Here is a 23,183-nt window from a genome sequence, read left to right as displayed (position 1 = left end):
GACACCGCCTCCTTCCCGGGGCATTTCCTCCACCCTACACTGTCTGAACTCCTCTTCGGCCTTCAGAACCCCTAGTCTTTCCCCGTTCCAGCCCTGACCCCCTCAGCTCTGTGGCCGTGTCCACCGTTACCTCCGGGCACTCACCCTACTGGGAGTTCCAGTAACTGGATCCTCACCCATGTCCACTGCCCCTGCTGCCCAGCCACGGCCTGCCCCCCAACCCTGGGGCTCCATAGGGCGCCAGCCTGCCCAGCCTGTCTCAGGCCTCCCCTTGCCTCTGGCTCCCCAATTCTTCCCCGTGCCTGAGGCCGCAGAACCCTCCAGGCCTGGTTCCTCTCCCTCCACCCTGGAAGCCACATGGCTTAGGATAACCCCAAGCTTCCTGGCTTGGCGTTCAAGGCCCCCAGACATGCCTGGCCCAGCTGACCCCTCAGGGCCTCACTGGCTTCACCTGTGAAACAGGCCCCTTACCACCCGCCTTGCCCTCCTCGGGGCCACATGGCCCCCAGGTCACCGTTGTCATACAGGGGTGGACACTCTGGTGCAGAGAGGGCACTGAGGCTAACAACCTGTCCATGGACACCTGAGAGGGGGTGAGAAGCTCTGCTGGCCCTGTGCCTCTGTCTCCATCCTGCTGCCCACCTGTTGCCTGCGAGGAGCCGGCCGCTCCGGCCCCGGGGCCCCCGCCCTCCCAGCCTCGGCTCTGTCCTCTGATTCGGGCACCAGCCAGCTGTCACCTCTAGGGCAGTGGGAGGGTCTGGGGGAGCCGAGCGGCCTCCACCCCATCCCCACCCCGCCCCGACTCACTAGTTCATGGTGCTGTACCCTTTGGCCTTGGTGAATCCCACAGAAATGGCCACGACCAGCGCAGGGAGCCCTGGGGGAGGAGCAGAAAGAAAGCGCGTCGGTGCCCGGTGCCCGCTGTCCAGCCCCGGCTGCCCACCGCCTCCTCCCGGCCCCGCGGGTGGGCCGAGGTGGGGGCAGAGCTGCCAGCCCCTGAGCATGAGAGAGGGGACGGGGGAGGGGGGACCCGGGGAGGGCCCATGGGCCTGGGGGCCTGGCGGCAGGTCAGCACACCAAACGCAGGACGCCGTGCCGTGCTCGAATTTCAGATAAAAAAGAGACCATTTTTATTGTGTGTCCCAAACGTTGAGCGGGGCACGCTTAAAAATAACTCATTATCTGAAATTTAAATAGAACTTGGCTTCGCATTTTATCTGGCAACGTTAGGGAGGCTGGGGGGAGGGGAGGGGAGGGGCCACAGGGGGTAGGAGAAGGGCCTCAAGGGGGTGGGGGACCACAAAGGGGGAGGGGAGGAGCCTCAAGGGGGTGGGAGGCCACAAAGGGGGAAGGGAGGTGCCTCAAGGGAGATGGGGGACCACAAGGGGGGAGGGGCCTCAAGGGAGATGGGGGCCACAAAGGGGGAGGGGAGGAGCATCAAGGGAGATGGGGGCCATAAAGGGGGAGGGGAGGAGCCTTAAGGGGGTGGGAGGCCACAAAGGGGGAAGGGAGGGGCCTCAAGGGAGATGGGAGGCCACAAGGGGGGAGGGGAGGGGCCTCAAGGGAGATGGGGGCCACAAAGGGGGAGGGGAGGAGCCTCAAGGGAGATGGGGGCCACAAAGGGGGAGGGGAGGAGCATCAAGGGAGATGGGGGCCACAAAGGGGGAGGGGAGGAGCATCAAGGGAGATGGGGGCCATAAAGGGGGAGGGGAGGAGCCTCAAGGGGGTGGGAGGCCACAAAGGGGGAAGGGAGGGGCCTCAAGGGAGATGGGAGGCCACAAGGGGGGAGGGGAGGGGCCTCAAGGGAGATGGGGGCCACAAAGGGGGAGGGGAGGAGCCTCAAGAGGGAGGGGGGCCACAAAGGGGGAGGGGAGGAGCATCAAGGGAGATGGGGGCCACAAAGGGGGAGGGGAGGGGCCTCAAGGGGGAGGGGGGCCACAAAGGGGGAGGGGAGGAGCCTCAAGGGGGAGGGGGGCCATAAGGGGGCAGAGGAGGGGGGCACAGGGACAGGGGAGGACGCAGGGGCAGGGACAAGCAGGCCCAGGACAATGGGCAGAGGGGTGGGGTGGGGAGGTGGCCCACCGCCCGCCTGCCCGCGCTGCTCACCCCAGCCCAGGCAGAGAAAGCGCTTGCGGATGAGGCGGTTCCTGAGGCGGCCGGTCACGGCCATGTAGGACTGCCAGGCCTCGGTGAGCACCCAGCAGAAGGACGACAGGAAGAAGAAGTGCAGGAAGGCAGCCACCAGCGTGCACACCACCTGGGCAGGGCGGGCGGGCAGGTGGGCGGCTCAGGGGGCAGGTGCCCGCTAACCCGTTCCCACGCCTGCCCCGAGGGAGGGGCCCGCTGCGGCCGGGAGGCGCCAGGCCCAGGGTCCCTGGGGCTCAGGCCGGCACTGAAGGCCTGAGCTGAAGGCTCACCTGGTCCACTGCCTCGAGCTGGCCTGTTGAGCACCCAGGCTCCCTGTGCTCCCAGGGGACTGTGTGGCCCCCTCCGCCAGGGACAGAGGCCCCCCTGCCCCGCCTTCCTCAGCCATTGGGAGACACGGCACCTGCTCATAGGAGCCCGTCTGCTCAGCAGGTGGTGAACTCGACACCCGGGGAGGGCAGGTCGCCCCCAAGGCCACATGGCAGGGCAGACAAGGGGACACAGCCTGGGCCAGTCCAGCTGGAGACTGCAGACACCAGGGCCCCATGCCCTGGCCAGCTGGAGAGCGAGGACTCCATGTGACTCCAGCACTCCCCGCCCTAAGCTTTCCTGGGATCCTTTTGGGGTCATCCCCCCCACCCCGTCCTGCACGGGAGGGCACAGACCGTATACCTTATTGCGGGTCTGGGTCTGCCCGATGAGGATGAGGGCGTTGGAGGAGATGATGGACAAGCAAAAGTTGATGAGGATGACAGAGCGCTCCGAGCGGATGTACCTACGGGAGAGAGCAGGCTCATCCTCACAGGAACCCGGATCCTGCGGCCATATCAACACTACGGCACTATCTCCTCCCCGGACACGGTGCTGCTACCACCACTGTCACCTCCACCATCGCCATCTCCTCACCACCATCGCCTCCACCGTCACCATTGCCATCAACACCACCAACACCACACCCAGCACTGCCATCGCCTCCACCATCACCATCGCCTCCACCATCACCATTGTCACCATCACCATCATCATCATCACCATCACCACTATCTCCTCCACCATCACCATCACCACCAACACCACACAAAGCACCACCACCATTGCCTCCACCATCACCATCGTCACCATCCATCACTACACCTCCTCCACCATCATCACCATCACCATCACTACCTCCATCACCACCACCACCACCACACCCAGCACCACCACCATCACCTCCACCATCACCATCGTCACCACCACCACCACCACCATCGCCTCCACCATCACCATCGTCACCATCACCACACCTCCTCCACCATCACCCCCACCCCCACCCCCACCCCCACTTCCGCTCTACCACATATGATTCTGGCACACAGATGCCAGGGAAGGCCACGGGAACCACTGGCACAGCTGCCCACTCCTGCTAGGGAGGGCTCATCCTTAGAATTGCTTCTTCTTTTTGTGCAAGATCCCCTCTTGTGTTTGGATCCTGGGGACACAGCTCATTTCCGGGGTCTCACTGTCTGGGGGCTCCTGGTTCCACCCCAGCTGTCCCCCTGCAGCCCTTCACACCCTGTGCGATCCTGGCTCTGAGGCAGGAAGACAAAGCGTTCTGAGGCTGGGCTGCAGAGCCCACGCCCGCAGCGGCTCAGCCACATCCTGGCTGTGTGACACCGGGCAAGTGGCCCAGCCCCTCTGTGCCTCGGTCTCCCATCCGCGAGACGGCCGGAGGGGAGAGCGCCTGCCGCTCAGGGCTGTGGCTGAGATCGCAGGAGCAGGAGGCAGGAGGCAGGAGGCGTTAGCCGCCATCACCTCTGCTGCCCGTTTCCCAGTGGCCTTGGGGGCTGCGACCCAGGCGGGGGGTGAGCACAGGGTCCAGGGCTGCGCCTTAGGAGCCATGACATGGCCTGATGTGCCTGGGCGGGTCACTGTCCCTCTGTGGGTCCCCATTTCCTCGTGGGGACCGTGGGGGTGGGGTCCTGACTGCCGCTAACAGGGGCAGTGACGCGGCCAGCAGAGCTGGGGAAGGAGGTGCTCTGCAAACCATGGGCAGAGCCCTCAGAGCTGCAGCAGGCGGGGCTGGAGGGGCCAGGCCAGCGGGCTAACAGGCCAGGGGGGCTTCGGGACAGCGGTCCCCTCCCGCCTGGCTAGGAGGGGCCCTGGTGCAGGCTGAACCCGCGTGGTTCAGCGGTTCAGGGTCAGCTCCTGCCCTCGGGCAGGATGAGGAGGGGGCCCGGGGAGCACAGGCCGCCCTTCCCCATTGACCCATTGATCTCTCCCTGTGGGCCTCACGGAGACAGACAGGCAGCTGCGGGGTGGGTGACCTTGACTCAGACTCCCTGTCCTATACTTCTGTTCAGCGGGGCTTGAAGCAGGGCGCTGGGTGGGGAGGAGAGACCCCCCGCCCCGCCGCAGGCACACACCTGCCCTCACACACCCGAGCCTACCCTGCTGCGCGGGGGGGCTCCACCTGCCATACGGGCCCCCACCCCAGGACCAGGGACCGCCGGGGGTGCCCAGGGGCCCTGGGAGGAGGCCCTGTGCCTGGGGGAGGGGGGTGGGGGGCAAGGGTGCGAGCAGAAGTTCTCACCCTGGAACATGACCCTGGGCTCAGAGAAGCCTGGGGCCTTGCACATCCACATGGTGGGACACAGAACTGGGGGCTCCGAGGTCCCGGGGCTGGGTGCTTGGCTGGGGGGTGGGCTGCCGGGCATCAGCCAGGAGTGCACTGGGAGGTAGGAGGACGCGTGGCCGCCCCGTGCGCTCGTGGGGGTGGGTGGAGCAGAAGGGTGCCCCCAACCAGCACATCAGTGTCATCTGGTGGGGGGGAGTGGGCAGGGGGGCTAGCGGGAGGGAGGGGACTGAGGACAGAGGGTAACGGCGGAGGAGGGGAGGGGGTGGGCAGGGGAAATTGGGGCAGCCGTGACTTCCAGGGGGTGGGGGGGGTGGCGCTTTTGACCCGGAAGGGGGCTCCGCACCAGCCCACCGCCGCGGCGCTCTCACAGAGAAGGGACGAGCCCTGACCCCAGCCACCTCGCGCCTGGGACCCACTGGGGCCCCCACCCCGGGCCCCTGCCCACGCGCTCGGGCCCCACCTCCACACGGAGACGTAGATGATGATCAGCATGAGCAGGGTGAGGGAAGACACGCCGCAGCCCACGATGAGCGTCACGGACGGCACGATCACCTTCTCCATGTTCTGAGGAGTCCAGGGCGGAGAGTGTGGAGTGAGGGGCCGGGCAGGTGCGGACCGAGGCCCCGGGCGGCGGGCCCCAGCTCACTCCGTGCGGCCCAGATGCTGGGCGATGCCGGCCCCGAGCCTTCCCTCTCCACCTCCAGCACCCCCACGTGTGCCCCCTGCGCCCTGGGCCCCTGGTCTGGGCTGTCCCCAGTGAGGGGTTCTCGTCCCTGGCTGGGGGGGGGTCTGTCCTCCACCATCACAGCCACCTGCCAGGCCTGGCGATGAAGGCTCTGCCCATGCTTCACAGACTCCCCCATTCCAGAGGGGCACACAGACAGATCCCGGGGACCCCGGGCCCTCACGATAGCCCCCCCAGGCTGCGTGCCCCGGAACAGCAGCCGAGAGCGGAACAGCAGGCTTCCTGGCCGGGCCTCGGCACCAGCTGCATCCCAGCAGCATCCGAGGACAGCGTCCAGCCTCCGCTGCCTCACCCGTCCCACCCCCAACACCTGCCGCCCCACACCCCACCAGGCGCGCCTGCCCACACTCCTCTCCCCATCCCTCTGGCTCTGCGAGGCCCACTGCTCTGCACTCCCACACCCCTCCAGGCCCAGTTCCCACAGCGCTGCTCCAAGCCTCAGCCAGAGAAGTCTGTAAAATGCCACCAGAGGTCACATCTCCGCCCTGCCTGGGGACCCCCGCCCGTCCACCCCCATCATTGCCTGGATGCTCCAAGAGCCCCGGGGCCTGGGCTGCCCCCTTCTCCCTCTACCTCATGACACTGTCTCTCATCGTGGGCCCTCCCCGTTCCCACCAGCCAGTCCCCCTGCCCAGGACACCCTCCCTAGCCGCCACGTGGTGCCCTTCGAGGGGCCTTGGGCTGCACGACGGGCCCGCTGCCCCCCACGTGCCACCCCGAGTGCCCGGCTGGTCCCCACTTCTGTGTGCTTCCCGCGCTCACCCTCGTGTCACTGCCTGACCCGCGCGCTCCACACCGAGGGCCCCTGGGCCCCTGGGTCCCCTCCTGCAGCAGGCAGGGCACGCCGGCACACGGTGCTGCGCGTGGCAGGTGGCCAGCGGGTATTTGTGGAGGACTGAGCGGGGCTCCTCCGCGTGAGGAAGCCCCTCCCCAGCCTGCTGCCTCTGGGCTTGAGGAGGCAGTGTCCTGGGGGACAGGGGGTTCTCGGGGGCTCCCCACCCTCAAGGGGCCACTCCTGTCCCTGCTCAAGTCTGCCGCGGCCAACACCCTTCGGAGCAGCTCCGCTGCCCCTGCAGATCCCGGCGGCTGTCCACGCAGCCTGTCCACCTCCCTGGCTCCCCGGCCCAGCCTTCTGGCCCCGGGCTGGCACCTTTGGCGTCCCGCGTGCCCCTAAGGGGGTGCTCCCCGAGGGGAGGTGCGGTGCCTGCCCTGTGCTGTGCCCTGCACCCGCCTGCAGGCCGCTCCGGGGCCTGGACTGCCCCACCCCGCCCTGGAAACACCACCTCCTGCCCCCCAGGCCCTGCGGGTGTCGCTCAGGCCCAGCCTGGGGGGTGACTGCCTGGTGTCCTTGGGCCGCCCGGACACCCCGCCCCTGTGCAGGCTGGACAAACGGACAAGGGAAGCCAGGCTCCGGGAAGAGGCACACGTCGGCCAAGGTCAGCTGAGCGGTCAGCGGTCCAGGGGGCGGCTCCAGCACAGGGGCCCCCGGCCGCGGCCTGCACCCTTGAACTTGCCGGCAACCTCGAAACCCGGCTGGCACGCGTGTCACGGGTGGCCAAGCAAGTGGCTCGCACCCGCTCCATGGCTGGCCCTGGCCCCTACCTCCGTGGCCACCTGCCTCCGTCCGCCCTCATTAGGCCTGGCAGCCACACGCCTGCCAGCTTGCCCACCTGCCCGCCCACTCTCCTCCTCTCCACCTGGCTCATCTGTCACTCCCGACAGCCCCGGGCTCGCGGCTTCTAGGTGATTCGGGGAGGGAGGAAGGGCTGAACGAGCGGACGGGGGTGTCAACATCTCTAGCTCTTGTTGGAGGGTTGGTGTGGAGACTTCCAGGGCAAGACATCGGCCCCAACCCAAGCGGAAAGAGAGAAGACAGAAGCCAGCCGGCCTCCTGCCGGAGACCGGGTCCCTGGCCAAGTGCAGAGCCACCCCAGGGCCTTTGCACATGCTGCTCTCGCTGCCCAGTGCTCTTCCTCTGACCTTCACGTGGCTGGCTCTTCTCTCACTGAAGAGGCCCCCAGCCCGCAGCGGCCCCCCCGAGTGTGCAATCTGAAGCAGCCCCTCATCCTGACGCTCGCCAGATACCGCCCCCCACACCCAGGGAGTCTCCCTTTGGCTGTCCACACGGTCATCGTGGTTTCTCCCACAGAGCCCCCTGGGTTCAATCTCCTTAACCCTCTGCCCGTCTGACCCACCTCCACGCACACGTCCCTCCCTCAGCACCGTCTCTGCTGCCCTGCTCCTGCTCCACGGCTCCCACGCAAGCCAGCCCCGGCCCACTGAGGCTGGGGTCCAGCCGCATGCCGAGCCGGGACCCGGAGCAGCTGGGCACGCGCCCCGGCACATCGCGGCGACCCTGGGCAGCGGCACCGACTGTGCTTCACGGGGCCAGCGAGTGCTGTGCTGCGTGTGGTGCTGCGACACCTCCCGGGTTCGGTCCCTGCTGTGGCTCAGAGGCTCGGGCTTCGCCCCCTCACAGACGTGACTCAGCCGCGGAGACGTGACTCCTCCACCCCCCACGGTCAGCTCACTCCCGCGGTGCTGGTGGCAGAGGGGGGCCCCCCCCCAGCTTCTCTGCCCCCAACTGCGACCTCGGCCTCCTGGCTCCTGGGGCGCGACCGCAGCACCCCCCTCCACCAACTCTCGGCCCCTGTGCTGGCTCCGACCTCCTGCAGCCACCCCGTACCCCAGGATCCCCGGGTCCCACGTGCTCGGACCCAAATCCCCACCCTCCCCAGCCGGGGCGGCACCCCATCTCGCCCCAGGCCTGGCCACCACCTGCCGGTGGGGTTATCCTGCCCTCACCGCCACTGGGACCCCTCCAAGGCCCAGTCCCACCACCGTTCCCTGCTATCCCCCCCGCCACCCCACTCCCCGCTGCCTTCGGGATGCAGCTCCACTGTCCCTGGCCTTCCGGCAGTGCCCGCGCCCCTGCCCTGCCCTCGGAGCCCCACCTGTCTCCTGCCCTCCTCACCTCCACTGGCGTGACCATCCGTCCTCTCCACGAAGCTCAGCTGGTGAACTCCTATTCACCCCTCAGGACCCCGCTCCACACCTCCTCCTCATGCCGCCCCCAGGGAGGGAAGGAAGCTGTGGCTGTGCCCCCAGAGCATCTGTCTCCGCGGCCTGGGCTTCGCAGGCTTGTGCGGACACATGTCTGTCTTCCCCGTCATACCCCGTGCTCCTCTAGGGTAGGACTGAGGTCTGGCACAGGCCCCGGCCCAGCCCCTCATGAGTGTTAGCGCAGACGACGGGCTGCATGACAGCTACGTCCCCCTCATGCCCCTCCCACCCAGCGCCTCTGGGTCAGCTGTCCCTGGGGCCAGAGCGGGCCGGGACAGGAGCTCCCAGGGCAGGGGACAGAGCCCACCCTGGCCCCCCTGGCACTCAGGCTCCGAGCTCATGCCCGCGCCCACGGCGGGGTCCCACCATCAGGCAGGGCCCCCGGCTACACCGTCTCATGGACCAGGAGCCCAAGGCCCACGGCGGCGGGGCAGCTGGCCCTCAGCCCCTTGGCCACGGGGTGACCCTGGGCACCGCGCGCTGCTCTACTGCAGCCTCAGCTCCCTTGGGGCATGGGTGGGCCCCGACACACGCTGACACCAGGGGTCCCCAACCACAGCTGCCACCCCCCTGCCAAACAGAACTGCCAGCTCCCACAGACCGGCGGAGCCCTCACCTGCCCACCCCGGCACAGGGGCCCAAACGCTTGGCCCTGGCGGCTGCGGGCGCAGGCCAGCCTTCCAGAGAGGCCCTGGGCCCCAAGCCTCCCGCTCCCGGTCTCACCAGCATCGGCCGGCCTCCCCCTCACCGAAGCCGGCCTCCGTGCCAGAGCTTACCCGGGGCTCGGGCCCCGGCCGTGGACGGCACTGCCTGCAGCCTGCGCTGGCCCCTCGGGTGGCCCACCCCGCAGAGCCACCCCGAGGGACACACGACCGCTCTGTCCTACAGGGGAGGGGGCAGGAGGCTGGAGTTGCTGGGTGTAAGGGACAAGCCGGCGTTTTGACACTAACCCTACACCAGGACACTACCCTGTCCGGTCCTTCCTCCTCCCGCTCCGAGGGATGAGCGGCCACCTAGGGACCGAGGCTGGGCCCTGCCCTGCTTGCTCTGGCCTCGTAGGGACTCAGGAAGCCCCCAGCCCCACTGGAGGCTCCCCTGTGCACAAGAAGCCTGCTGCTTTAGCACCGCCGGCCACCTACGCAGAGAGCCGCCTCTTACAGGGAGCCCCCAGGATGGCCTTGCTGCTGCCTTCAGGCTCTCCCCCAGAACCAACACCACCAACACGCTGTCGCAGGGACAGCAGGATGAGGAGAGGGCACCGAGGTCAGGGCCGAGAGCACAGACCCCCATCCAGCCAGACTTGCCCCGAGACCTTGAGCAAGGCACCCTCCTCTGGCCTCAGTCTCCCTGCCCGCCAAGGGGAGGTTTAAGTAGCAATGACCTCTAAGGTCCTGTGGAGCTCTGCCCCCACGGGGGACCCTGGCTGACGACCTGCCCTCCCTCCCCCTGTCCCGCTGGACAAAGGGGCTGTGGGCAGGATGTTCTCAGGCCTGGAGCCATCTTCCACGACAAACCCAGGGTTCCCTGAAGGCACAGCTGTGCTGCCCCCTTTGATGACAGCAGCTGCCCCGAACGCCCAGGAGAGCCACGTCCCCCTCCCCGGTCCGGGCTCCGCATGTGCTGCTCAATGATCCTTGCACCCGGGCCTGGCTCAGGGTCTCAGTGGGCGAAAACCCTGGCCCCTTCCCTCCTCGGGGGCCTCGGGGGCTGGAGGGGGCTCCCCAGGACAGCCCATCAGCCCCCGTGGGCCAGCCCAGCACCCAGGGCCCCAGCCAGGGAGCTGGCCCCAGATGCCGTCACCATAGAAACCAGCAGCCCCCACAAGAATCTCGGGAACAGAAAGGAGGCCCCTGAGATGATGGGGCCCTCCCCGGCAGGGCTGTGGGCCTGGGCCAGATCCAGCCTCCCTCAGCCCCCCTCAGCACCCCCCAGGACCCTGACCTGGGGTCACAGCCGCCTCCGAAGACCAGAGTCCACTGAGGAGGGTGGGGAAGGTCTCCCACAAGGTGGCAGCTCCTTCCTCTCCCTCTGCCCGGCAGGCCAGAGCCTGGTCCCCCAGCCGGGGGCGCAGCACCCACCAAGTGCCGCGCTGTGCCAGCTCCGCCGGGCCAAGCCCTCCCCGGCCCCAAAAGCCTGGGCCTGGCCTGCCGGCTCCCCTGAGACCGGCGCCCTCCGAGGTCCCAGGCTCCCAAGGAGAGTGGGGGAGACTCGCGCGTCGGTCCCGGGGAGGGGGGAGGGGGGAGGGGGGAGGGGGGCAGGGGGCGGGGGTGCCCGGCCCCTCATCGCCAGCCGCTGCCAAGTCCCCGCTGCCCCCGCCTGCCCCTCCCCTGCCCCTGCGCCCCCCCTGCCCCTCCCCGGCGTGGGGCCAGGCCACGGGCGACAGGCGGGCGGGGGGGCCGGGCGGGGTGGGTCCTGGGTCCCGGGTCCCGGCCGTCCCCCTCCCCCCGCGCCGCCCTCGCCGGAAGCGCCCGCCCCTCCCCCTCCCCTCCCCCCCCCCCCCCCCCCCCGCCCCCGCGTCCCGGCCGGGGTCTCACCGCGTCGGCGCTGAGCTGGGCTAAGATGGCGAAGGTGGAGAGCCGGTCACAGAGGCAGCGCGTCCGGAGGGCGTCGAGGGGCACCGTGCGGCAGCCGCGCCACGACCAGGGCCCGAGCTGCGGGGGGGCGGGGGGCGGACGGCCTGGGGGCGGGACACACGGGGCGGGCGGGGGACAGCGCGGCGTGAGCGGCGGCGGCGGCGGCCCGGCCCTGCGCCCCCCGCGCCCCCCGCGCCCCGCGCCCCGCGCCCCCCGCGCGCCCCGCGCCCCGCGCCCCATGGCCGCCGCCGGCCCGCGGAGCGCGTCTCGGGAGCCCGCGGAGCGAGCCCTGGCCCCGCGCCCGCCCCGCCCCCTCCCCCGCCGAGCCCGAGCCCGAGCCCGAGCCCGAGCCCGAGCCCGAGCGAGCCCAGGAGCCCGCGGGCGGGGCGGGCGGGGGCGCGCCGGGAGGGGCCGGAGCCCCGAGCCCCGAGCCCCGAGCCCCGAGCCCGAGCCCCGCGGTGACCTTGGGGCCGCCCCGCCCCGCCCTGCAGCCACCCGAGGCCCACGGGGCGCCCCTCCACTTCCACGGGGCCGGAGCGGGCACCCCGGGGCACCCCCCAGCCAGGCCAGCCCACCCACCCAGGAACTTGGGGGTGTCGGGCCACCCACAGCGGCCGGCCCGGGCAGGCTCACCCGCTGGCCCGGCCGCCCGGGGTCCAGGAGGGCGCCCCTGGGTAGGCGCAGATGGAAGGCCCGCAGGTCAGGACCCGCACCCGCACCCGCACCCGCAGGCCTCCTGGAACCAGGCCGCAGCCGGCGCCTGCTCCCAGGACGCGGGGGAAATCAAGGGGCGCTGCAGCCAGGGGCTGCCCGGGGCCTGCCCTACACTCCCCTGCAGCTTCAGGGCCTCTCAGCGCCAGCACCACGGAGCTGTCCAGGGCCTCAGCCGGACTGTCCCCACCCGGGCCCTTCGGGGTGCCTGCAGGCGGGGGGGCCCAGCTCCCTGCCCAGTGCGCTCCCCAGGGGAGCCCCGACCCGGCGCACAGACACAGACCCGGACAGGGCCGCGCCGCTCAACCCTTGGGTTTGCAAACGGCCAGCCATGGTCACCCCGCGCCCCCCCCCCCCCGCCCACCCTGTCACCTCAGGAAGTTACCTATCCTCACCCCTAGCTCCAGTTTCCTGAGCTCTAAAATGGGGAGGACAGTCCAGAGGACGCAGTGGGCGCACCCCCGCGAGGCGCCCGGCACAGCGCTTGCGTGTCTGTGTGCGCCTGCAGGAGGGTTTAGGATCACCAGCCGCTGGGATCTGAGAGCCCCACGGTGGTTCTGTTCAATTGGAGATGTTACACAATCCCCTTCTGAGCTTCAGGCCCCCGGGGAGAAGGGATGTATTCCAGGCCAAGCCTTGCTCTGATTCCCCTCTCTCAGGGGGGGGGGGGGGGGGGGGGGGGGGGCAGGGGGGACAGACCTGCCCCTTCCTACAGAGGAGGACCCGCCCGAGGGGCTAGCCCAGTTCCCGGGGGCCGTACGGCAGAGTTTGAAGGCCCGGAGCTAGCCCCAGGCTCTGTGGGGTGCATGGGGTTCCATGGCCCTGGAGGCACCCCCAAGCCCGCACTCCAGCCCGTGTGCCCTGTCTCCGGGGTCTCCAGAGTACAGTGAGAAGACAGGGAATCCCTCTCACAGGTGCTGTGGCCTGAGCCCAAAGGGCCCAGGATTGGGGAGCTCAAAGCTCATCCATTTTAGGGGCCTTCCTTAAAACAAATGCAAAGTAGCCAAGGGCCACAGAGGGGCACAGGGTACAGCCAAAGTCAAAGCCTAGCAAGGCCCCGGCAGAGGCCCTCCTCCTCCTCTTCCCTCCTCCGGGGAAGGAAAGAACACTGACCACCAAGCAGAAGCAGGACCTGGACAATGGAAGGGATGCAAAGGGACTGCGGGGTCCCGGAGACCCCGGAGCTCCCAGGGACACCCAGGCCCAGCCTGGGCCTCCCCTTGTCCTTGGTCAGAGGTTTAGCAGGGCCTCGCTGGGCTGCCCTGGCGCTGCCCCCTCACGCTCTCCCCTCGCCCCCCAGCCCTGCTGCCGCCCACTGTGCCCCTGCCCGGCCCCCGCTGCATGTGAGGCCGCAGCCCTGCCTGCCCGAGCCACTGACCGCACGCCGCGCCAGCCAGCACAGCACAGGCCAGCAGACGCCAAACACCGCCCGCTCCGGGGAGGAGTCCTGCAGGCCGCTGCTGTCTGCAGGCAGGGCACCCCTCTCTTAGCTGCCCACCGGCCCAGGGCGTCAGCCCCGCCGCTGCTCCTGAGAACAGGAGTTCGTGGCCAGCCAGGCCTGGGTTCAAATCACAGCTGTGCTTCTCAGGATGCAGGCAGGGACACTGCCTCCGCTCTCCTCCTTTGAACGAAGCTGCAGCGGGGGTGGGGTGGGGGGTGGCATCCAGAACCCAGCTGTCCGGCTGGGGAGGACAGGGAGGGGACGGCACCCCGAGGCCCGGGCTGAGGGGAGCCGGGCTGGCTGGGGCCAGCAGCCTGGCAGGTTCCCAGCCCGTGCTGGCGGGTCTGCAGGGCGCCAGGCTGAGCGCTGCAGGCCACCTCCTGGGACAATGCCAGCGCAGGCTGGTGGCTGGCCCCTCGGGGCTCCCGACGAGGACGCTAATCAGCTTATCGGCCTCCCAGAGGAGGGGTCGGGCAAGGGGCCGCTGCCCATGTTGCCCGCCCTGCAGCCTCAGGCCTGAAGGGCACAGGGAAGCATCGCCCCGTTCCCCAGGTCCCAAGAACCGGCTGTGGGGGTGGGCAGGCAGCTGGGGCCGCTCTGGCAGGTGCCCAGACCTGCACGGTGGGTGTGGGGGCGCGTCGCGACCCGGGTGGGGACTGCAGTGCGGGAGCCCTGGGCTCCCCTGTCCCTGACTCCTGCTCGCTAGGGCCCAGCAGACCTCCAGGCCTGTGTCGGGGAGCGCGGTCGGGCCTGGCACACAGCCCGGCCACCCCCTCCTTGCTCCTCCCACACCTCAGTCACCGGCTTCCTGTGCCTTTTATCACTGAAGCTCTGCAACAGCCCCTGGGCCCCCCGCGTAGGTGCAGCCCCCCTAGGTCAGCACGCTGCTCAGAGCCGGTGCTCTCACTCAGGGCTACGCGGCAGGCGGCAGCAGGGCCAGGACGACAAGTTTTACCCGTGTGACACCCGCTCCAGGCACCACTGTGAACCGCTGGATTCCGAAGACGGACCTCGAATGACCCTCCCCTTGAGGGTAACCTGACACCCAGAGCAGAGAGGGGCACCTGCCCCAGCTGCCCGCCCCAGGCCCGGAAGAGAGCTCGGCCAAGGCAGGGTGCTCAGGTGGTTAGCCCAGCAAGATAGGCGGGTAGGCGGTCCCTGACCCCATCTTCGGCACCCGTGACCTGGGAAAGGCCAGGGAATCTCTGTCCTCCTTTCAGCAAAACCTCCAGGACGCATCCCCTGACACCCCAACGCCTGGAAGTCCTTCCCATATCTGACTGAAATCCTTCCTGCTCCGGAGACACCTGCTCCCATCTCCACACCACAGGCAGGTCACTCCCTCTCGCACACGACAACGGCATTGGGAGACCATTCGCTGCCTCCTGTCTGAGCTTCAGAAACGTGGAGTATCTGGGTCATGGAGCCAACCCCCCACCTCCCAGAGCCCAGGCCGCGGGAATCTGGGTCAGTGACACCTGCTCCTCCTCCCCTCCAGGTCCAGGGCGAGGGAAGGAGCTGGGCCATGGCAGCTCCCAGGGCCAGGAGGGCAGGGGGACCCAGCGGTCAGAGCGGGAGCCCCTCCCTGCCTGAGCTCCCCACCACCCAGGCCCTTCAGACCAGGGCTCCCAGGGCAGAGCCATGCCTCCCCCCTCAGGGCACCTGACGTGCTGGAGGCCAGGCTGGTCCTGCCTCCGCGGCCTCCGTGGCCACGGCCAGCTCCCGGGTCCTGCAGAGAGGCCACCCTGACCCACAGCCTCCGTATCTGGGGTCCCTGCTCACGGCCTCAGGGTCCCCTCCCGCACTATCCTCTGGGAGGGCAGGCCCAGGCCCAGCGCGCTCGCCTTGCTGCTGGCACAGCCCTGGGGGCACCAGCCAGGACCTGGCAGCCAGCCCCTCCGCCCTCCAAACCTCCGCTGCCCCACGCTCCCCCCCACACCGGCCCGCAGGCCCCACCTGCCTCCTTGCATGAGGCCCTGGGGGTCTGACCGCTGCCCCGCTCCATGGCACTACCCTGGGGGGACCCCAGGGGCCAGTGGCTGCTGCCCCCCTGGCCTCACCGGTCGGCCCCGCAGCCCAGGGCCACCGCTGCAGCGGGCCAGCCATGCTGTCCTCTGCCCAAACCTCCCACGGCCCCCTCCTCGCTGAGGGGCCCGTCCACCCCCTGATCGGACCGCAACACTCTGCCCTTCGGGGGCTCCCCTGTGGCCGCGTTCAGGCTGCAGGCCCGGCTCCCGGCACAAGCCCCGCCTAGTCCCACACTGAGCATGCAGCATGGGGCCATCGCCTTGCCCCCGCGTCCCCGCGTCCCCGCATCCCCACTCAGGGAGGAGAGGCCGCTGCCATGAGCCTGGTCCCAGCTTGGCTCCTCTCCAGGGTGCGTCCGAGACCCTGGGGGGAGGCTCGGCCCGGGGCCCCCCCTGCCTCCTGGCCGGTCCCGGCCTAACAAGGAGGGACAGGGCAGCAAGGCCTGCTCCCCGCTTGGGCAGATCCCATCCTGGTCCCTGGGAGCTGAGCCGCCTTCCCCGTGAAGCGGGCCCCAATCCTCAGCCAGCACGCCGTCAGGGAGACGCAGGGACACGGCGCCCAGGGGCCTGGCACGCTCACGGTACAAGAGGGGAGGGGGACACGGAGGGCGTGCTGAGAGCCGCCCCCCGCGTCCACGTCCACCCACCGAACCAGGGCATTTGCCGCATTCATGCCTCCTGCCGGCCCACGACTCGGGTCTATTACGAGACTATAACCGTCAGGGTCTCCTGGGGTTTGATGGGCTAATTCACACTGGAGTGTGAATGACTCATAGGTAGCCTCCCACACAACAGAAAAAAGCTGGAGTGGGCACAGCACACCCCACAGGGGACGCGGCAGTGGGCAGGGGCTTCCAGAAGCGCCTCGAGGCCTTTCAGCCTGGCCTCCACTTGTGCTTCCCGCGCCAAGCACCCGAGGCCCGGGCCCTGCTAAGTGGAGCTTCATCCATCAGAAGGCCCACCTCCCGCCTCTGCCACTGACCTCGGAGCCACAGGTCGGGGCCTGTGCTCGGTCTCCTCCCCCAGGGAGCCTGCCTGGATGGCCCGTGAATTCCTGAGCGCTGCACCTGACCCTCCATCTGGTCCTGGCCTGCTTCCGTGCCGGGACCCCTCCCTGGGGTCCTACCTCACCCGGCAGCGCCTCAAGACTCCCACCCCCAGGCCCCGCTGGACCTGCCTGCGCACGCCAGCCCAGTCGGAACCAGCGGCGACCCAGCACGCAGGCGCCATCTCCGTCAGGCCTTGATCCTGGCCGGTGCCTCTGACCGCACGCCCTCCCGTCCCCCCGTCCCCCGGCTGACTCTGCTGGTCCTTCGGGGTTGCCCAGGGCCCCTGCCATGCTGGGGAGAGCCCACGGGCTCAGGGCTGGGGGCGGGACCTGTGGTCCTGAGGGACCCCGATGTCTGTGCCCCGTGGATCTGGGCACGGATGCCCGACCTGGGTCTCGCTGAGCAAGCTGCCGGGTGAGCCCTGGGCCCCTGAGGCCTGTGTTCCTGCCCAGGGCCCCCCTCCTTGCCCCCCACTCTTTGCCCCCACCTGGGCCCCCCTTCCTCACCCCCACCCAGTGACCCCTCCTCACCCCCACCTGGGCCCCCCTCCTGCCCCCACCTGCGCACCAGCCACCCTGCGATTCACGGCTTCAGCCGCAGGCCCATCCCCACCTGGAAACCTGGCTGGCCCTGTGGTGTGGCTCTGTTCTCTCCCCCTCCACCCGCCCTGGGCAGACGGTCGCCTGGACAGGGTGGGACCCCGGGCTCCCCAGCCCTGCAAGGAGGTGACCTGGCCTGAGAGGGCCGGGTCCTGCTGACCCTGCTGCCCCTCCTGACCCTCCCAGCTCAGAGACCTGCACCCTGGGATCCCGCCTGAGCCTGTCACCTCCCACGCCCTCACGCTCCAACCACGGGGGTGCTCCCTTGCCCACCCGGAGGCCCCTCCCCGGCCAGCCTCTGCTGGGCCCCGTGCTGAGTGTCCCCAAACCTGCCCACTGTGGCGGCCGGCCCAGCCTCGCCACCTCCCAGATTGCCGCGGCCTCGCCAGCCTCCCTCCCCTCTCCCCTCGCCCTTCTTCTCAGTCTGGGTGACATCTGACCCTGTCCGCCTCACCGCCTGGGCCACGGGCGTGTCCTGGTTCTCACGGGGAGGGGCCTGCAGGTCCCCTGGGAGCTCAGCCATCCCCGCACTGCCCTCAGTGCCACCACCATCTCCACCCACACAGCTACCCCCAAAACCACCAAGGTCAACACAGTCGCTACCGTCGACGCCCCCAATACCGCATTCGCTGCCATCACTGCCACCCTCGCCACCGCCACCGCCACGATGTGATCGGCAACACCACCGTCATCGCCACGTTGCCGCCACACTACTCCGTCACCATCACGGCCGCTCTCAGAAGCATCCTCAGCCGCACATCCATGCTCGGTCACAGGACCGCCGCCACTGCCGTCACCACTCAGTCACACTGTCACCGTCACTGTCCACACGGCTCCTGCCATCGCCACCGTCCACTCCGTCACGGCGCCAACACCACCATCACTACCACCACTGCCCCACGCTCGCTGTGCCGCCACGGTCACCGGCATCACCGCCACATCCGTCACAGCCTAACGGTGGCTGCATCACCACCTCAGAACCAGCACCGTGACCGTTGCTGAGATTCACGCTGGCTGCCAACCCTGCTACCAGCTCTCACCAGCGAGGCTTCCGCGGCGCCTGCCGCATCTGGGCCACTGTGTAGACGGAACCCATCTTGTCAGAGGCCCCACCATCCCTGCCTGTGCATGACGGCATGCGGGTGGCCTGCCATACCTTCCCCGCGCCCGTCACGCCCCCACCGTCCAGGCGTCTCGCAGTTCACCTGGTGATCGGTGACCTCCAGGTCATCCCACTTCCTGCTTCCAGGGGCCTCTGCACTGAGGCCCAGGGAGGAGGTACAGCCACGGTCCCCGCGGCCTCACTGACACCCCCGGGAGTCCCTTGGTGTCTGGCGTCAGCGCCTTACAGGTGGGCGGCACTGGCCCCGGGGCCACAGCGGGGGTGCGGGGCCGCCTGGGGCGCGGGGTGAAGACCGGGCGGCCTCAGCCTCAGAGCGAGCAGTCGCACAGCCCGGGAGAGCGAGGCCAGTGCCCTCGGGAGGAGGATGCCCGCGCGCCTGCAAGTCCAGCCCGGGGACCCCTGCCTCAGTCCCTTTGCCGGAGCCGCTCTTGGACCCACAGGGCCTCCACTGCCCGCTCCCGGGTGGGCTCCCACTGGGCACCAGGAAGCCCCCTCCGCGGCCCTCTCCACGCCGGCAGGTGCCTCCCCACTGGGCACAGTGTGGGCCCAGGAGGGGTCTCCCCGCAGGCTTCCCGGAGGAGGGGCGAGGAAGCTGCCTATGGGCCGAGCATTTCCTGCTCCACGGCCTGTACTTGACATGCAGCAGCCCCATTTGACACATGTGGAAACTGAGTCCCAAGGAGATGAAGGGTGCGCCCCCAATAACCCCACTGGTCAGGAGTGGGACCGAGACTCGAGGCCAGGCCCACTGCAGGTGGGACCCCTGCGCCCCCCACCTGCCCAGCTACAGCACAGGGCAGGCCCGGGGCAGCCCCTCTAGACACAGGGGTGTGGCTTCAGAGAGGCCCTGAGCGGTGACACTGCTAGGACAGTGCGGGCAGGGGGCCGGGGCCCGAGGAGTGGGCCTGGGAGGCGGCAGGATGGGGCCAGGCCGTCCCTGCAGGAACAGAGGTGAGCACAGCCCGGGGCAGCGGGCAGCCCCCAGCGCTGACCCCTCCTCCTGGGGCCCAGGGCTCCTGGGAGCCCTCTCCGCGTTGCCGGGCACCAGTATGAGTGCAGACTTGGGGCGCGGTGCCCCCGGGGGGGCAGACAATGGGTTAACAGAACCCCTGCGGGGGGGGCACCCTAAAGCAGCTCTGCTGGCCAGGCCCAGGCCCCTCCCAGAGTGCCCTGCTGTGTTCCCCTGCACTCCGGGGCACACCCCCCGTCACTTCCCGGTGCTGCCCAGGATCCTAGTGCCCAGCACTGGGGTCCCTGTGGGTTTACCTCCTCCTCCCTGAGGGCAGCTCTGGCCTCCCCTCCCCGAGCCAGAGCCCAGCACAGGCTGGTGCTGCAGGGTCTGTGGGGTGGGGGTGCTGCTGGGGTCCCACCTGCAGTGGGCCTGGCCTCGTTGCTGATGGCAACGGCCCCGCCCGGCCCCGAGCCCCTCGTCCAAGGTCTCTGGCCACTCAGCCACATGACCAGGGACAACAGAGTGGACTCAATTTGTCCCCCCCACTGGCAGGCATGCCCTGACGCCAAGCCCCAGGGCCCACTCTGGCGGATCTGTGAGCTCAGGGGCCTCCCCTCCCTGACTGGCCACCCGGCCCGTCACCCTCGAGTCTCCGTGGACGCTCCGCTCACAGGGCCACACCCCCAGCCACAGGACAGACGCAGGGGCAGTCAGTCACGGCTGGACGCAGAGCGGAGGGAGGCTCGTGTGCCCTGACGCTCCATCTAGGAAAGGCCCCCACCCCAAGATGTGCCCTCCACAGCAGCACGCCCAGGCCTGGTGCACATCTGACCCCCCCAACGGGGCCAGACTCCACCCCGATCCTCTGCCAAAGCTCCCTCTCCGACAGGCCTCGCCGTGTCCATCACAGGCCAGGAGCAAGTGGCTGCTTTTTCTAGCAGAACAAGAGGAAAGCGGGGAGAGGGGCAGGGCAGGGTGGGCGGCTGGGGCCAGTCCCGCTCTTCACCACGGCCTGGGGAGCGTGGTGGGGGCCGGGGGCTGGGTGACACCCTCGCAGACTGGGTGGTGGTGGGCCCTCATTTGGTCCAGTGTACAGTCAAGGAAACTGAGGCCAGGGCTTGCCCGTCCAGTGTGAGCAGAGCCAGGGATTCCCGAGCTGGAGCGAGGAGCCGTCCTGACCAGCCGAGTGTGGCTTGAGGACCCAACAGACCCTGGCCCTTGGGACACAGGCCCAAGCAGTCACCCCAGGGGGACAACTCGAAGCCATGTCCAGGGCAGGCTCAGCTTCTTTGGCCTCTGCCCTCCCCGGGGGCCACTGACCTGTATGTGAGGGCGCAGAGGGGGTGGGCTCATCCTGGTGGACATCCTGCTGGGCAGGTGGCATGGGGACACCCTGATGGCAGGACACTGCCACCAAGGTCACACCACACTGGGTGCTAGGTTCGGGTGAGATGTGCTTAGGCACTGAGTGGGTAAATCCCCAGCCCCCGAGGATGGGAACGCGGTCCCAGTGGGGCCCATTCCAGCGGCCTTGTCACCTCCCATGGGTTCACTGTGTGTCTCCATCAGCGGAAGCGCGTGGACAGTGGATGGGACCCAGGCCCTGCCCCGGGAGGGGCACACAGGAGGACACATGGCCTCCTGGCTAGCTGGCGTCAGAGCTGGGCAGTAGTGGATGGGAGCGTGGGTGTAGGATCGCCGCCGGGACGGGAATGTGGGTGTAGGATCGTGGCCGAGAAGGCCTCCGGGCCAGGTGGTGACTGGGGCTGCAGCACAACTGGGCGCAGGGGCCACACAGGGCCAACAGGCTAATTGTCCCCGCTGCCCTGAGGATGATGGCAGCCGGGGGGCCACGGGGTGGTGGGCAGTGGCTGGGGGCGCCGGGCTGTCAGCCAGGGGGCGGTGGGGGGTGCCCACGGCCCCACCCCGGGTTCAGAGCACGGCAGCCGTCGCGGGCCATGACCTTGTGGCCTTGTCTGTGCCCTCCAGCTCCCAGCCCTGCGAGGAGACAGGCGGGTGGGCTCAGCAGCCCCTGCAGGAGAGGGCAGGTCCCCTGGGGGCTCTGGCACCACCTTGCCCCCAAGGGCAAAGCCTCAGAGCAGGGGTAGGGGCTGCGGAGGGGGTGGTCTCCTGTCCCCTCCCCCTCCCTTCCGCCCTCCTCCGTCCCCAGCAGAAACCAGCCTTCCTGGGAGACTCAGCTGGGAAGCAGCCCACAGGGACCTAGGACCCTGCCAACTCTCCCTTCCGCTCCCCTCCCCTCGGCCTGCCCCTCGCTGCCCTCTCCAAGGAAACCAAGGGTGGGGGCGAGGCTCTTAAAGGGACCGGGCACAAGGGCAGGGGCCCGCGGAGGGGCCGGCCGGGGTCTGCAGCAGGGACCTGAGGGCGACCCCGCTGGCCGCTTGGCATCCTGGGCCGGTCTCCCTGCACACGGGGGGGGGGGGGGGGGGGGTGGGAATCTGCAGAGCCCGGCGGGGTCAGGCTGCAAGGAGAGAGCCCCACGGAGTGTGCAGGCCGCCACCCTCTCCACCAGCCCAGCGTCCGCCCGGCAGGGAGTCGGGGCCCAGAGCCACCAGTAAGGGAAGCCCCCACCCGGCGCCCCGACCCTGCCCCTCCCGGCCCTCACAGGCCTGGCCCCCAGCAGACACCCCCGAGCGCCGGCTGGGCAGGAGGAGCACTGCGGGGAGTGCCTGCCCCCCGCCTGCTCACCACACGGGCCCGGCGGCCCTACGTGCCGGCCGCAGAGCGGACGGTCCGGTCCCGGATCCCACCAGCTCCGACTTTCATGCTCTAACTGAGCAGCTGCCTGAGGGGGAGGCCAGGAGCCGGCTTCTCAGGACCACGGGACCGAGGCCCGGGATGTGCTCTGGGCCCTCATCAGCTCTGTCACCCATCCTCCACGCGTCCTCCCGTCCTCCTGAACGGCTGGGAGCTTGGCAGGGACCCCCCACCCGCCAGCACTCCCACTCCCCCCTCACTGCCAGGGCCAGGCTGCCGGAGGCTGCGGGGGAGGGGTGCCGAGCCATGCTGTCAGCTGGGGTTCCGGAGCCCGAGATCCGGGTCTTTGGCTGGGAGGGGGGCACCCGCCACATAACTTGGGCTTCCGGGGCAGGGGGCTCCAGGGAGCTGTCAGGGCCCAGTGTTTACAGAGATGTCAAGTGTGGGTGTCAAGGCTCTGTGTGGAAATGTGTGTGTATAACTGGGGGCGAGGCAGGTGGAGGGTCTGTGCTGTGGGTGGAAGCCTCTGACTCATTTTTTTCTAAGATGAGCATGTCACATGGTCAACTATCGCAAGTATCTACAAGAGGAGGTGGCCCTGCAAGCATATGACACACGTATGACATATGTGAACACACACAACGGGTTCCAGATGAGACACACAGTCAGGGTCCAGAGTATGACCAGGGTCAAGGTTCAGACTGTGACCAGGGTCAGGGCCCAGATTGTGACCAGGGTCAGGGATCAAAGAGTGACCAGGGTTAGGGCTCAGTGTGTGATCAGGGTCAGGGTCAGTGTGTGACCAGGGCCCAATAGTGACCAGGGTCAGGGATCAGAGAGTGACTGGGATTAGGGCTCAGAGAGTAACCGGAACCAGGGCCCAGAGCATGACCAGGGTCAGGGCCCAGAGTGTGACCGGAATCAGGGCCCAGAGAGTGACTGGGTCCAGGGCCCAGAAAGTCACCAGGACCAGGGCCCAGAGTGTGACCGGGGTTAGGGTTCAGGGTGTGACCAGGGTCAGGGCTGAGAGTGTGACCGGGTCAGGGCCCAGTGTGACCAGGATCAGGGCTCAGTGTGTGACCAGGGTCAGGGGTCAGTGGTGACCAGGGTCAGGGCCCAGAGTGTGAACAAGGTCAGGGCTGAAAGTGTGACCATGGTCAGGGCTCAGGGTGTGAATGGGACCAGGGCCCAGAGTGTGACCAGGGTCAGGGATCAGAGTATAACCAGGGTTAGGGCTCAGTGTGTGATTAGGGTCAGGGTCAGTATGTGACCAGGGTCCAGATAGTGACCAGGGTTGGGGATCAGAGAGTGACCAGGATTAGGGCCCAGAGAGTGACCAAGACCAGGGCTCAGAGTGTGACCAGGATCAGGGCTCAGTGTGCGACCAGGGTCAGGGCTCAGTGTGTGACCAGGGTCTGGGCTC

General features: G+C 68.9%; 1 protein-coding gene across 1 annotated transcript in view; it reads right to left on the bottom strand.

The window, feature by feature from the left end:
• The window catches only part of ADGRB1 (adhesion G protein-coupled receptor B1), a 61,575-nt gene that overhangs the window by 14,521 nt on the left and 23,871 nt on the right, over window positions 1-23,183 (bottom strand). The window contains exons 17-22 of the mRNA XM_038555664.1: window positions 22,605-22,615; window positions 11,105-11,247; window positions 5,223-5,326; window positions 2,818-2,920; window positions 2,107-2,257; window positions 808-877 (exon numbers count right to left, since the gene is read on the bottom strand). Coding sequence (XP_038411592.1) covers window positions 808-877; window positions 2,107-2,257; window positions 2,818-2,920; window positions 5,223-5,326; window positions 11,105-11,247; window positions 22,605-22,615 — 582 coding nt within the window. The remainder of the gene's footprint in view (window positions 1-807; window positions 878-2,106; window positions 2,258-2,817; window positions 2,921-5,222; window positions 5,327-11,104; window positions 11,248-22,604; window positions 22,616-23,183) is intronic.

Source organism: Canis lupus, chromosome 13 (assembly GCF_011100685.1).
Source record: "Canis lupus familiaris isolate Mischka breed German Shepherd chromosome 13, alternate assembly UU_Cfam_GSD_1.0, whole genome shotgun sequence".
In the NCBI taxonomy this organism is placed as follows: Eukaryota; Metazoa; Chordata; class Mammalia; order Carnivora; family Canidae; genus Canis; species Canis lupus.
This window is presented reverse-complemented; position numbering and strand designations above follow the sequence as displayed.